The sequence below is a fragment of the Dermacentor andersoni genome, chromosome 1 (assembly GCF_023375885.2).
Source record: "Dermacentor andersoni chromosome 1, qqDerAnde1_hic_scaffold, whole genome shotgun sequence".
Classification (NCBI taxonomy): domain Eukaryota; kingdom Metazoa; phylum Arthropoda; class Arachnida; order Ixodida; family Ixodidae; genus Dermacentor; species Dermacentor andersoni.
The window spans coordinates 193,623,479-193,639,821 of NC_092814.1; the positions used below are offsets into that span (position 1 = coordinate 193,623,479).

The window sequence follows — 16,343 nt, forward strand, 5'->3', positions numbered from 1 at the left end:
ACGAGTGAGGAGAAAGTCTCATTTGAAAAGAGAGTGTTTGAGAAAAAGGTGACTTCGCGCTCTGCTTGTAAACTCTACGTGCCATGCACAACGGCAAAAGTTGACAGAGATGTTCTCAGCAGCGTATGCTATTCACAGGTTGTGTTCTTTGACCAAGTCCGAGGGCCGCTTCAGGACCTCTTTAAGATCCTTACACCGCTGTGTTGCAAATATGGTATTCCACTTGAAGATGCCCATTGTGATGACCCCTCAGGGGTGTCTGCGTCAGCAAGCATTTGGTGTGTTGCGACACCGCATACCTGAGCACATGAGGATTGTACCCTCCAGTGTGTAGCCGTGTGTGGCTTAGCTGTGTCTGGGGAAAGGGGGGATCCTGAGGATTCACCCGATGCCAGGTGTTTGGACCTTTAAGGCCCCTTAGCGAAGGCAACACACCTCTTTGGCCTCTGCTTCACATAGACGGTACCTCCAGACTGACCCACCTGGAGGAAACCGGCAGTCTACTTTTCCTGTCTCTCTTTCCTCAAATATTCATCTCTCTCACACCTTTTGGCCTTTCCTGTCTTCTTCTCTCTTCCATTTACGTCCTTTCTCCCTGGTGGCAAGGGTTAACCTTGTGTGACTATCCTTCCTTGGGTACACCATATTTGGTATAGTAGCGGCTTACAACTGGTGTTGTGCAGACTTGCATGCAAGCTCTGCTGCGTCCTTTCATTGAGCTCCATGGTGGGCGGTCGGCACTGGTGCTGAGCATACATATTTTCTTATGGCAGCACAAACTTCTGTTCTCTATGATCAGCGTCTGAAAAGGTGCCGTACCAAAGCATCGTTCCAGTTCTTTCGGAGAAGTGCTCCATCATTTCCCAAGTACTATGTAGTCACAGCAAAGACAACTTACCAATAATAAAGCTCTCTCTGTTCCTGGTGGCCAAGTGCCTGACATGCAAAATTGGAACAACATACAAAGCATCAAAAATGTCTAGCAGGGTCCTCCTCCTAGAACTACATGACAAAGTTCAAACACAAGATCTCCCGGAACTTACCAGTATTGGGGACATGACGGTGACAATTTCAGCCCACAGAACACCAAATACAAGCAGGGGTGTGATTTCTGAGGAAGACTTTCCTGGCTTGAGTGATGAGGAACTGCTGGAGGGTTTCCAGCAACAAAATGTGACCAAACTACAAAGAATTGCCATCCACAGAAATGACCAGCAAATCCTCACAAAACATGTTATACTCACCTTTGGAACAAGCGCAATGCTCATTAGATGCAGGGTACATAAAAGTAAATGTCAGACCATATATCCTGAACCCCAGACGATGTTTCAAATGTCAAAGGTTTGGACATGCTTCACATGCATGCCGAGGACAAACGACTTATGCTAAATGCAGCTCCAATGATCACCAATCTCACAATTGCACTTCTTCCCCACATTGCGTTAACTGCAAAGGAGACCACCCACCTTACTCGCAGTCTTACCTTCGCTGGAAAAAAGAAAAGGAAGTAATTGCACTATTATAGAAAAAAATCTCATTCTTTGAACCAAGAAAGCGATTGTCATACTTTTCGAGAAGAAGTTATGCCTATGTGACGCAGACGGGGGCAGTGTCACAGAGGCCTCAGGAGTCCTCAAAGCCTACGCATAGTGTTCCTGCAGTGACCCCTCCTGCTCCTGTTGTGGAAGCAGCCAGTGCTGCTTCATCCTCTTCAAAGGTCCTGCTGACACCAGACCCGCAGGTCCCTAAATTCAATCGAACCCAAAGGCCCAATACACATGTCTCGGCGCCAACAGAGGACACAACTCTCGGTCCCCCAGTGCCTCAGTGAGAGTGATGGAGGTAGACACAAAAACCCCTGTGTCGTCGACACCGAAGGACAAGTGCTTTCTCGAGCACGGAAAGAAGGGCAAAGTCCGAATAACCATGTTAAATAAGAAAGCGATAACCTAAAGGTTATCGCTTTTAAAATGGCTTTTATTATCCACTGGAATTGCAGAGGACTCTTACGCACCTTAGGTGACATCAAAGGCATGTTAAGGAACTTCTCTCCTGTGGCCTTGTGCTTACAGGAAACAAACCTAGGTGAAAAATATAAATATTTTTTAAAAGGCTTTACTGTCATATGGCGCGACTGTACTCAAGCGAGCCGGCTTTCAGGTGGTGGGTAGCCATTGTTCTGCAGGGCGGTATCACAGCTTGAGAAGTTGCCACTAACAGTCACATAAAAGCAGTTCCTGTCACCATTTTAGCCCACAAAACCATCACCATTTGTTCATTATACATCCCACCGCATTCACATTTTGAGAAGAGATCTAGAGTTAATTTTAAACCAGCTACCTGAACCTTTTTTAATAGCAGGTGATTTTAACGCACATAACACATTATGGGGTAACGAAACAGCCAACACCAGGGGACAAACAAACACTTGAAGATTTTATCCTAACAAATGACATATGCCTTTTAAACGCTGGTGCTGCAACTTAATGCTCCCCAAGTGCAGGAGCTATGAGTTGCCTCGGTATTGCATTGTGTTCACCATCTCTATTCACTGATCTCCTATGGAATGTAATAGCTAATCCCTACGGTAGGGACCATATGCCCGCATATATAAAACTAACATCCACGCTACCTATCCTACTTTCTAGAGCACTCCATTGGAAACTTCATCTAGCAACTTGGCCTCTCTTCACCGAAAAAGCTAGTCTGGATAAAATGATTTTAGATTACGTAAGCATAAACGAAATGAATGAGAGGATTACTGCTTACATAGTTGCTGTGACGGAAGAAGCTATTCCCCATTCTACTGGATTCTTAAGGAAAAAAACTAAAACCCTGGTGGACGAACGAGTGCACAGAAGCTAAAAAAACTTAAAAACAAAGCATGGGGTATCTTTGAAAGGTACCCAACACAAGATAATCTTCTGTCGTTCAACAAAGCGAAGTGAAAGCAAGGTATATCTGCAGGCAAGCTGAAAAACACATATGGAAAAGTTATATTTCATTGATTAAGAGCTCAACCACATCCAAGAGAGTGTGGGACCAGGTTCGCAAGTTTAGGGGTGATTATGCTCCCTACACAATGCCCATACTCTCAGCTTCAGGCACGCAAACAAGTCTACAGGAACAAGCAGACATATTAGGCTAGCACTTCTACACCATATCTACCTCAGCAAACTAGTCTGGAACCTTCCTAAAACATAGTCTGCAGAAAAAAAAAAAAAGCTTCAGAAAACAGGAAGTTCAAATAGACCATTTAATGCCCCTTTAATGCTCCATGAAATAAACAGAGTAATCTCTTGTTAAACTATGCTGCCCCCCTTTCCCAGAACGCAGTGAAGGCCTTGTTGCATTTCTTTAATGCAATCTGGGAAAGGGTTAAAATGGCTGCAGAGTGGAAAAAAGCAGTTATTGTTCACTTCCTGAAAGCGGGAAAGTCACCAAATACTCCCAGCAGCTATAGACCTATAGCACTAACAAGTTGCCTGGTAAAATCATATGAAAGCATAATAAATATAAGATTAACATGCATTCTCGAAACAGATAACTTACTAGATACTCACCAGTGTGGTTACAAGAAAGGCTGCTCAACAACTGACCATCTTGTTTGTGTTGAACATGCCATAGATGAAACATTCCTTTACAAACAACACTGCCTAGTGCTCTTTTTCGACGTAGAAAAAGCATACGGCACTGCATGGAGGTATGGTATTTTGCAAGATTTAGCAACACTAGGAATACGCGCAGCAGAATGCTTAACTTTCTGGCCGATTTTATATTAAATAGAATAGTTCAAGTCCGTCTGGGTGCAACATTGTCCCGAGTCTTTGTCCAAGGAAATCACTACGCTTTTCGTGGTAAAGATGAATTGCATAAATTCAGTTATACCATCCAACATTATGTACTCTTTATATGTTGGCAACTTTCAAATTGCAAGCCGTGCCTTGTGTACGTCTACATGCGAAAGGCAAATCCGGATAACAATCAACAAGTTGACACAATGGGCCGATAAAAATGGATTCTGTTTTTCTACTAAAAAAAAACTGTGGTAGGTGTGTTTTCATAAAAAAGGAGGTTACACCCAGACTCAGCTCTCAAATTATATCAAAGTCCACTACCATTTAAGCACGAACAAAAGTTTTTAGGAATAATTTTCAATAATAAACTAAATTTCATCGCCCACATTAGCAGCATAAGAACTAAGGCAAACAGAGCACTTAACATCCTGAATGTCCTTCCTGTCACATAAGCATTGGGGTGCCCACCAAACATGCCTGTTGCGAATTTACTGCTCTGTCATGCGCAGCATTCTTGACTACGGCTGCATAGCTTATGGGTCAGCAAGGCAGTCGTACCTCAAACGTCTTGATCCCACACACAGTCATGGACTACGCTTAGCAGCTGATGCGTACAGTACCTCACCAATAGAAAGCCTATATGCCGATAGTAATGAACCCGGTTTGGAGCAGCGAAGAGCCTTGCTCACAATTTCATGTGTACTCAGAATCGCAGCTCTGCCTACACTCTTTTCACTTACACCATGAACAGAATGCACTATACCAACAAACCACATAGCATGAACCCACTTTTCCTTCGTTTTGAAGAAATGTGTCGAAACTACAGTGTTCCGAGCAAGGTTCCTAGGGCTGCCGAAAGACCGAACAGACTGCCCCCGTGGTATGATTTTGCACATTTTTGTGATTTCACTCTAACACACCACATGAATAAAGAAACACTGCGTGAACATGTAATGCAAGATTTCTCAGAATTGCAAGAAAAATACAATGACTACACCAAGTTTTACATATGGGTCAAAGACAAACGAACTTGTCAGAAGTGCAGTGATCGGAACACTGAGAAAATTGTCTTAGGCTGCCACAGTTTGCTTTGGTTTTTACAGCCAAAGTATACGCCCTGCTTATGGCTTTGGAAAAAATAGTAACAGGAAATTATTAGAAAAAAAACAGTTGTCTTCACAGATTTTGTTTGTTTGTTTACTGATACTGTTAACCCCTAAAGGGTCATTACAGGAATGGAGATACAGTCAATATTTACAATACAATAAAGAATCACATATGCAACAATGAAGATAATGATAAAACAAATAAAGGCACTGCTGTTTCACATATATTCACAGAAGTAATAATCCGAGCACAATTGTGCTCGTCGGGACCACTGCGCAGTGTTGATAATCTAGCGGATCAGAACACTTCTTGACCTGAACAATCTGCAGCTCCTCTAGAAATGTACTTAAAGAAGAAGAGAAAACCAGTGAATAGGGCAGCATGTTCCATTCCTTAATTACTCAAGGAAAATAGCTATATTTAAACGTGTCATTTCGTGCTAATGGTGACTCGATATACATGCTATGTCCATGTCGGAAAAGTGCGTTGAGCGATAATTTGAAGAAGTCGAACCCATTAATGTTAAGTTTATTATGAATGATGAGGAAGAGAAATTTTTATCTGTCCTCTGCTGTCCTAACTTCTAAAGCAGAAAGATTTGCATTCCAGCACAATTCGCTAGGGGAGTGACAATAGCGATATTAGTTAAATATAAATCTAGCTGCTAAACGCTGCACTCTAATTTGTGACGATTTATTGCCATGTGTGGGTCCCATACTACTTTTGCATATTCTATAATGGGTCTTATTAAGGTCTTATATGCCAGGTTTTTTATTCCAGGTGTACCACTGCGTAAGTTGCGTCTGAGACTCCATAGCACTCTACTGGCTTTATTGCATACCACATCTATGTGTGCGTTCCACCTGAGGTCTTCGGTAAATAGTACACCTAAGTATTTATGTTGAGTTACCTTTTTCAGTTCAGTGTTGTGAATTTTGTAGCTGTTAGCACGAATAACCTTTTTTCTCGTTATGGACATAGACACAGATTTATCTGGGTTTAGCATCATTTGCCGCTGGCCACACCGTTCAGTAACCTTTTGTAAACTAGCCTGTAATTCCAGTTGATCGTCTAGTGATGTTATCTTATTGTATAACCGACAATTGTCCATAAATAATTGTAGTCGAACAGTTGTACAATTTGCAGCATCATTAATAAATATTAGGAATAGGAGGGGCCCTAGTACACTGCCCTGAGATAACCCTGACAGTACTGGTAGGAGACTTGATTTACAGCCATCTATTTTGACGTATTGTTCTCGTGACTGAAGATAAGATCTGAACCAGTTAGTGATATTAGAATGTTTAAAGAAAGCATCATTCTTCAACAACAATTTTTGGTGGGATACTTTATCGAATGCTTTGGAGAAATCTAAAAAAATGAGATATATCTGTTCACGGTCATTGATTGTTTCAGAGAGGTTATGAACTAATTCAAGGAGTTGTGTTATGGTAGACAGACCCTTGCAGAATCAGTGTTGAGTTGGTGACAATAAATTATGTTTTGATATAATTTGAAGGGTGTTCACTAATAATATGCTGCAGTAACTTAGAGCAGGTGCTCGTAAGGGAAATTGGCCTGTAGTTGCCTCCGTCTGTTGTGATGCCACCCTTATGAATAGGTACAATTTTGGTCTGTTTCCAAGCTCTAGGAATGGTACTTTGGCTAATGGTTGATTGAACGATAATCGTTAAGTATTTAGCTATCCACTCAGCGTACCGGTATAAAACTCATTGGGAATGCCGTCTGTACCGACACTTTCTTTAACATTAATACGCAAAAGAAGGTGTAGGACGCCTACTTCATTAATCACCACATTGTAGCTGAAGGACGGTCAGGAGAAAGAGGCAAGATCGGTACCGTTGCGTCGTCACGGTTGAATAGAGAAAAGAAAAAAATAATTGAAAGCTTCTGTGCACTCCTCTGTGACTTTTTGATTATGTGAAGAATAAGATTTCGTTGATGGGTTAACATATCGCCAGAACTTAGCAGGTTCATCCGAGAAAAACGTTTTCAGTGTTATGTTATAGAACTTATGCCTCGAATCCCGAACAAGACAGTAAAGTTCTTTCCTCATTTGTCGTAGGGTATTCAACATTTGTGGGCTCGAGTTTTTGGAACATGCTTTCCTTTTCCTCTGGATTCTTCGTTTTGAAGGAACTATTTCTCTGCTTATCCATGGATTTTTCTGCTTTCTTTTTTTGTTTCATTTAGGAATAAAATGTTCAATGCAATGAGACACCACTGACGAAAAGTGTCTCCACAAGCGATCCGTACTAGAATTGCATTCGTATATTGTAGTAAACTCGTCAAAGGAATGTTCAAGATAGTCTAGTTTGCTAACATAATGCGCAGCATGGAAATTCAATATCTGCTTTAGTAATTCCTTATCCAAAGAGAGTGGAGACAAGTTAAAAGAAAGCATAATCATTTTATGATCAGCTAAACCTTCAACAACTTCGCGTTCATTTATATAGCTAGTTAGAGACTTAGGCACAAAAAAAAAAGATCTAGAATGGAAGATCTTGATGCACAAATCCGTGTGTAATCATTTATGACTTGTACGAGGTTGTAACAGAATATTAATTCTAATTGTTCACTGAGTGTCACATTTGTTTCACCAGGTAAATATGAGCTCCAATTAATATCCGGAAGATTGAAATCACCCAAAAGCACAATGACTGAGTCAGACAAGATTTCCCACATCCTCAAAGGCATTGCCGATGACGCCTTCAGCTTGCTCATTTTGAACAACGTGGCAACGATGGACACAGTTATAAAAGAGTGCCGCCACCTGGAACTCGCTAAAAGCTGGCATATCGACCAGCAGTTTGCCCGTCTGGCCAACACCCCAGCGACATCTTCCTGTGCCGACGCTCCTCATCCCAACAACACTGGCGATGTTACCAGGATCATCCGGTGTGAGATCGAGGCCACCTATCCGGCTGCCTTCGACACCAGCTCCTCCAATGCACCTGCAGTCACGGTTTCTCTGATCCAGGCAGTTCGCAAACATGTTGCTCTGTTTAAAATTGGAATCCATGAATTTACGAAGTTGCAGAATTTGCTCTGTCGTCGTATTTGGTGCTCTGTATACGCCTCCGATAAAAAATCTGCAATTACTTAACATTGTCTTGATCCAAATGCTTTCGATATCACCTGGGACTGCTATAATAGTAAAGAGTATATTTTGCTTAATCAGGATTGCGACGCCTCCACCGCTTCCGGATTGGTCTTTTCTAACTATGCTATGCCTTGGGGGCGTAACTTCTACATCAAATATGCTGTTTTTCAGCCATGTCTTCATAATCACGATCAGGTCGGGTTCATACTCCAAGGTTATCAACTCTAGTGCCTCTCCCTTATTTAACTTGCTTCTTGCATTTACATTGATTATTTTGAGAGATCGACGTTTTTTATGTTCATGTCAGTCACTGACAATTCTTGGTTCACTACCACACTTGTATCTTTCGTTCTTTTCCTCGTTCCAGGCATGGAGAACGTTATTTATTTTTAGTTTATCAAAAATAAGCTTAACTGTACTGCCTTTTTTTTTCTTCTGCAGCTGAGTTCCACAACTTTTTCCTTATTTCCGCAACTCTCTTCGAAAATCTCTCGCAAACACTGTAATTCGTTCCGTTAAGTCCTGAACAGTTACTCAGAATTTTCACTTTGTCCTTTTAGTCTGCCACCCTGAAAATTATCGGGCAGGTCTTACCAGCCAGCCTCCTGCCAAGCCTTTGTGTTCTTTCGATTGAACTAACTTGTACCCCCAAAATGGCACTAACCACCTCATTGTTAACTTTCTTCAGCAGTATCTCTTCAGTCTTGTGGTCATCCTCTACCACGCCTCTAATTATCAGGTTATTGTGCTGCGATCAGTTATCCAGATCATCTACTTGATTAATCAGACTTCTTGTTTCGTCACAGGATTTGAGACAATTTCGAGGTTCCTACGCCTGCTCTGAGTTTCATCGATGCTTTGTACTGTGCTTTCAATGGAGCAAAGTCGCTTGTGTATATCCAGCATCTGTGCTTCAAACGAGTCAGGTTTAAGTTGAATCACCGATAGTTTAGAAATTATCTCTTTCTGATTCTACAGCATTTCTTTGTACATTTGTTCTGCCATAGGCCCTGGATTCTCTCCAATGTCGCCCGATAGGCTCAGTAACAGGCTCACCACCGGAAAACGATCAGACATACAGTGAAGCAATGTTTGTGGACACGGCAGCACTACGAGACAAGGATCATTGCTGTGGAAACCGTATTTCTTGTCACTAACCTGTACGAAGAGTGGCACGTTAGGTGACATCGTTGTAGCAATGCTGCCGTGTCCACTGAAGCCGATAAGCCATGGGTCTGTATTTATAACAAGCAGCCAGTCCGTCTTAGGCATGTATCCTGATGTCATCGTGTCCAAGGAAGGTGCGCAGAAGACGGTATCCACGTGCGGCCCCTCCGGAGTGCGGCCAGTACAGCCGCCCCCGGATGATCCGCTGGAACCATTGTGCACGAGAGAAGCTGAATATGAAACGGCGTTGCTGCGATGCAGGAAAAGTGGGTCGACCAAAGATGCCACCACTCCGTTTGAGGCGAAGCTCAGGAGAGCGCAGAAAACATGCACGAAGAGCAGTATGTTACATGACATCGTTGTAGCGGTGCTCCCGTGTCCACTCTCAGTTCACTTAATCCCCTCCATAGAAAAGCAGAGTGCGAACCTCTTCTCGGTGGCATCCTGAGAATGCTTAGCAAAAGTAAAAATAATGGTAAATTAATTCGTCTCTGTTGGGTTCCAAGCCACATGCAATCCTGGGAAATCAAAAGGTGGACCAATATGCAGCAGTAACAGCCCATGAAAGACTAATAGAAATAAATCTTCCATTCAAGGACTGTGTCTGGGTGGTCCGTGCTGCAATCGCCTCAAAGTGGCAAAAGGATTGGGACTGTCAAGTTGACCATAAACTACAAATAGTAAAGCCCATACTGTAGGAGTGCAAGACATCATACCACCAGGAACGTTTGATGGAAGTTATTCTATGTCACGTTCATACTAGACACCCACATCTCGCGCATAACTTTTTCTTGAAAAAAGAACAACAAGCGGTTTGTAATCAGTGCCAAGAACCTCTAACTATGAATCACATTTTAACGCGACAGCGTTAAGGAGCTCGTGTCGCAGAAAAGCCGGTGTCGTCGGCGTCAGCGGCGTTGGCCGTGAGCGATAAATCCCAGAAGGCACTTCATAAACAAAAAACATCTTGCAAGATGGGCTGGTGGGAATCGAACCAGGGTCTCCGGAGTGTGAGACGGAGACGCTACCACTCAGCCACGAGTTCGTTCCTTCAAAACAGGACAAAATCGCTTCTAGTGAATGCGTGTTGCCTTATAAACGTGCCGTAGAAAGTTATACTGCGGTGTATATCGGTAATTATGACCATGTAACTTACAGAAGTCGCAGTTTCACGAGTAGCGATGTACGTTTCCGCTAAATTTCTTCTGCGCTCTGCGCACGCGCAGAGCCATCTTGCGGCAAACACAGAAGACCCCCTCCTCGCAATGTACGGCGCTGCCCCGACACGTGGCGCGCCACTCGCCCCATTACCGTGTCCGCCTTCGTGGCTCGTCGGGGCCCGGCTATCTCTGCCGATCGCAACGTTTGGCTGGCGTAGCGCGTTTGAGTAGGCGGTGCGAACGGGGTGTGATAACGCTATCGCGTTCCACTCTTGAAGGCGAAGCTTAAGCGTCCTCCAATTTTTAATAACATATCCGGCATTAGAGGAAAAAAGCCAAATATTTTTATTAACTTTACAAAACACTAACACCACTTCATACCTTCCTGATCCTAGCTGAAAATGCACTTGTATCTCTATACGATATTTTAAGTTTCTAGCAGAAACAGGTTTCTTAAACAAACTCTGAAGTAATAAATTTTGTTGCTTGAAGCACTTTCATCAACTTGTATATTCTCATCCTGTGCGTGGCGCATCATAGCCGTAGTTGCTTTTACGCCTTAACTAACTAACTAACTAAACTAAAAAACTATTGTGATGAGCTTCCGATGCCTGCCTTTGTACAAAGTTCGGTGATACTTTAGTGATGCTGTAGTGGTATTGTGCTTTCAGTGTTGAATTCGTGAGCTATAATCTGTTTATTTATGGTATGAGGCTTCAATAGAGAGGCTGAAACTGGCCTTAATGAGCTGCCATAATTTGCAAAGTAAATTTTGGTTTGAATATGACTTCCATTAGCAAGTATTGTTAGCTGTCATGGAGAAATGAGTGCATGCCCCTCGCATATATTACCTTCGGCTGAAAGAACGCAAATCAATACAATATTTTGACAAACATTGAGAATGCTTCTTGGTTGTGATTGCATTCTTAAAGGCAAATGCTTTCAAGATCTAGTCGCAGGTGGATGGAATTGAAAAGATGTTCTTCTTACCTCTGCTGAAAGCCTTAGAGGCTATAAAATGCATTAGCATTGGAAGATGAAGCACTCTTGCATATGTAATTAATCGAGAGACAAGTGTTGTTTAATAGCTTTCAATGCTGTGATTTGCCAAGGCACAAGGGGAAAAAAGAAATAAAGAAAGAGCATCAGCTTTTTTCTTGCACCATTTAAACTTTCTGTATGTCATGTAATTCCAAGTTTCTTTGCAGAATCTTGTGCTTTTTTTCTTTCACTTTAGATTCCTTTATAACACCTAGCAAACATAGTGATATTTTTGTGAAATTGCAGCATTACAGTTGGCTAATTTGTGTGCAGACTTTATATAAAGTGGTTACTTGTAATTTTTCATGTGTTTTTGTGAAGTGCAATAATGTATGTTTTTGCATTTGTATTTTGCAGTGCGGCTTCATGACAGTATACAAGAGGAAGGATACCATTATTTAATTTTTGATCTGTAAGTTTCATTCTCATTTCAAAGCATATGTGTTGTCTGCTATGGTGGCTCAGAGGCCATGGCACTCAGCTGCTGAGCACGAGGTCGCAAGTTTGATTCATAGTGGTGGTGGCCGTATTCTGGTGGGGACGGAATGCAAGAGTGCTTGTTTACTGTGCCTTGAGTGCTTATTAAAGAACACTAGCTGGGCAAAAGTAATCCAGCACCTTCCACCACAACATCTGTCATAGCCACTATGTTGCTCTGGGTTGTTAAACTTTATTAATAATTGCTAGTGGGTGCATAATTTCAATAGTTGTGACTGCTTTGAAAAATCTAACATTATTTCCATTGATAAATACTGCAACATACGGAATAGCGACATGTTATTTCAAGGCCTGCACTTTGGATGATTAAAGCGTAAAACAGGAAAGAGTTGTCAAGATGTATAACCTTTGAAAACATTGATAGTATGTGGCCTTTTGCTTGTTATGGTCTGCTTTAATTGCTCAGTTTTATTCCCCTACGTGTAACATTATTCAGAGTAGCCTGATATTCAGAAGAAATATTTAGGTTGTCTGGGCATGCATTGGCTTGGAAGCTTATGGCATGATTTTCATTTGCATCCACTTTAGTCGCTCCAGATATGATGATCTGCTGCTTAGCATAAGGGGACAAATTTGATCCCTGGATAGGGTCGCTGCATTCTGATGGGGGCAGAATTCAAAAATGCTCATTCACTTAAATTTTGGCACTCATTAAAAAACACCAAGCACTCAATAAGTAATCTGGATCCATCCACTGAAGCTCGTCATAGCTGTAGTGAGGCTTTGAAGTATTAAATTGCACCAATTACAATTACTTTGGTAAAGCATACACCTTTTTCTTCTCTAATTTGAGCCCTCCACTAGGCATTGGTACCCATGCAACGAGGGCTTACTTCTTACGTCTAGTGTTGAAACCCATTCTGAGGTGAATTCAGTTCGATGTTTATATGAGTTAGCATAGTATTGTTATTGACTGGATCACATATAGCTAATCCAGGTGCTTGCAAGTCAAACAGTTATTGTCATAACGTATGCAATTCAGAATGTGACTATTTTCTTGCGATTTTAGCCAGAAACTGTCAACATCATGTTTTAAAGCGTTAGCATTAGGAGTGTCAAAGTGGAAAAATGTGTGTGTGTGGGTAAATATACTCGCATATAGTGAAACTGACAGTGGTCTGCTCCGGTCAGACAATACAAAGAAGCAGGACGTGTTGATTGAGCTCCTGAACAACACTTTGCAATATGGTGAATACAATATAAATCATGTATCCGGGACCTTAGAGAGGTGCAACGTAATTCTAATGCATGTCTCTCTCATTTATTGCCAAATTGCCACTGAAATTGTTTACTTGCATGGCACTGCTCTGCCAATTTTTTAACTCGTATTTACTTATAGTTGAGGAACTAAAGTGTTAGGAAAAGGCAGACTTCACTCAAGGTACTGCTCACTTTATCAGTGCCCAGATAACCAGAAAATGTGAGGTTTCACAAACAGAAGAGCCCAGTCATATTACATCTTTGCCTGCGGCCACTGACAAAGTGTTGGTTCCTTTATTTTGTATGTGTGTTTAATTCATCAACAGGTGTTCCGTGTAAGACTGCATATCTTCTAAATTTTACATTATCAAAAAATGTATGATTTTTTTTTTTGTCGTAATGATAACAATAGAAGTTTTGAGCTTGTTATTTGTGTCTGGTTAAGGGCAAACCTGATTTCAAAAGAATAGAGATACAGTCAGTGACTGATTTTTCAGAGCCTGATTTTTCGGACCCATATGATTATTTGGACCTATATCTGCAACACTGCCAGCCACTTCATAGAAGCAATACATAATCGCAACTGAAGTTTCAGCCACCATTGCATGAATATATTGGGAATAAAAGGGGCACTAAAGGAAAATATTAAGTCAAGCTGGGTCGATAGAGTACTTGTATAGTAGTACTTCATCATTTTCTGCGTGCCAATATATCACATTGTTGTATAGGACACTGCTGCTGATGGTCCTGCTGCTGCTTCTCAACTTGAACCGCCTGTGCCAAAACGAAACGAGTTGACGTAATCTCCATGTCACCTCCCCATATGCCACTATTGTGTCATTTAGAAACTGATGTTTTGCTTGTGGGGGTCGCTGAAGCTGTTCACGCTGTGCAGCTCTGCTTGGGTTTAGGTTACTGGATACCGATATGGTATATTTTCCTTTAGTCTCCCTTTAACTTCATCAGCATTTACATTGATGGTGCAGATTCTAGTGGCTACTGTATTGCAGAGTGCATGTTCAGTGTTCTGGCACAACAAATTCTACCAAATTTTAATAAATTGTCAGGAGTAATAAAACAATTTTTAGTATTTTTCACCAAATTTTAGTGTTTCTTGGCTTTGAATGCAGCATTTTTCACATCTTAAGGTTGGCAGATCTCTAATTGCTTCTTCTGTCTTTGTTTCATATTTAATTGTAACTTACTTTAGTGTGTCTTTCATGCACTTAGGATTTATCTACACAGCACCCATAGTGTGCATTGTATAAAAACAATGAAGGTCACAGCTAACCCTGGGGTTTATCTTTGGTGTGTGCAGTGTCACCGGCGGTGAACTTTTCGAGGACATTGTTGCCAGGGAATACTACAGTGAAGCAGATGCAAGGTAATGCAGATATATTGTAATCTACAGGGATGGGGTAATGTTGTCTTTGCTCATTTGGCTGGTTGGTGCATCGTATTCATAGGGAAAGCAGCGGTAAGGACAGGGCAAGAAGCAGACAAGGCATTGTAACAATGTAATCACTGCTTCGTGTTTCATAAGGAAGTGCATACTGCACACAATAAAATACTAGTGCTTAAGAACTTCAGTGCATAAAACCACTTGCACCTTCTTTAGTGTATGTGAGACATGTAGGTGTTAGCTTATATTTTAATGTTGTTTAACTGCACAAGCACTACTAGATGACTTCTGCACAGACCACAATTCGGCTGTAAAATTGTTATTGTGATGCATTTTTTTTTGTCCTGGGGAGGTCGTTTCATCATTTTTAAGAACCAACTTCATAAGCCATTTCTGATGAGATAATAGATCTTTTGTAATAATTATATATATATATATATATATATATATATATATATATATATATATATATATTGGGTAACTATATTTTCATCTTATTACTGTTGTGGCCAGCAACTCTCCTCTCCTGCATTGAATTCAAGCTGCCTTTCAGCTGCTAAGAACAATTGATGGCCGTGGCTTCTTTCATATGTGGTGGTAAAGGTGCTGCCTAGGACTGGCGCAGCATATGTAGGACAGCATATTGATTGTTCATTTAACACAAGTTTATATACTAAACAAACTGATGTAAGCTTATTTAACTGTAGCTTGTTCATGTTTGGTGTAGCTGTGCTATTAATTGAGATATTTTAAAAAATTGTGCACACCTCGAAGGCCAATGATAAAAAAAATTTTAACCATGTAAAAAGCCTAATTTCTCATAGCGTAAGTACAAAGCAGATGTGCAAAATTTTAATTTGAACTACAAGCTAATATGTCACGAAACGCTTGCAAGGTTCAACTTTCTTACTGCTTACTGGAAGTGACGAAGTACTTAGAACATTGAAAACCAGTGCCTACCTAGGTGCTCAGGCATTTAAGCACGACAGCGGGATTAGTATGCGTGTGCAATTCTAGAATCTGCGTCACATCAGCTTCCCACCAGATGTGTGTTTGCTAAGGTGCTATTTAGCAGCTGTTAAGTTAAAAACTAGGCAATTACCAGCCATATGGCTTTGTCAAGGTTACTTCAGTCATATATACTACTCATGTATGACCAATTAGCCAAAGTGAAATTTCATTGCTGTTGGCCTTTAAAAGACGTCTCACCATGTTTGGGCCTTGCAGTCAAGCGCAAGTGCGCTGTGTTGATCACATGGTGATGATCATGTCTGCGAAGCATTACACTGATGTACACCACGAAACTAGTAGAAAATGAACTGCCGCATGCCCTCCCTCCTTAGAAGAGCCCATCTCCATGTCCATAGAGACGTCACAGCTCGCACCTCCATGTTGCGCATCATTCTTCCAGTACACAAATGTCCACCAGCAGTGCTAACAGCTACACAAATGTCCATCAGCAGTGCTAACAACTTGGGGATCCCCATTTAATATAGAGACCACAAAATTGCCAACGGAAGTACGCTGCACAGGAAGAAGCAAAGAGAAAGAAAGGAGGCAGGAGTTATCATGTGAATGTCATGTTGGCCCTTACGTCAGGGCAGGAGAGGAATGTCGCTTGTGGATGCTAGTTGAGCCAATGGGAGAGAAGTGTGGCTGCTGGCAGGGTAGCCCACTTCTGCGCACCATTGCCTCTTGACATTTGCTTCTACCTACTCTATTACTAATCTCTTTTTAGAAGAGGTAGAACTCTTTGTGGACAATACTTCACGCTTCAAGTGTATAACCTTGAAGCATTTCATGCACTAAAGGTTTTTAAGAAAGTCTTTTTATTTTGTGCACATATG

The 16,343-nt window shown here is 41.5% G+C and overlaps 1 protein-coding gene across 14 annotated transcripts in view; it reads left to right on the top strand.

The window, feature by feature from the left end:
- Window positions 1-16,343, top strand: part of CaMKII (Calcium/calmodulin-dependent protein kinase II) — a 289,855-nt gene that overhangs the window by 172,529 nt on the left and 100,983 nt on the right. For all 14 annotated transcript variants that reach the window (XM_050194726.3, XM_050194728.3, XM_050194722.3 and 11 more), the window contains exons 4-5: window positions 11,754-11,808; window positions 14,413-14,478. In XM_050194726.3, coding sequence (XP_050050683.1) covers window positions 11,754-11,808; window positions 14,413-14,478 — 121 coding nt within the window. The remainder of the gene's footprint in view (window positions 1-11,753; window positions 11,809-14,412; window positions 14,479-16,343) is intronic.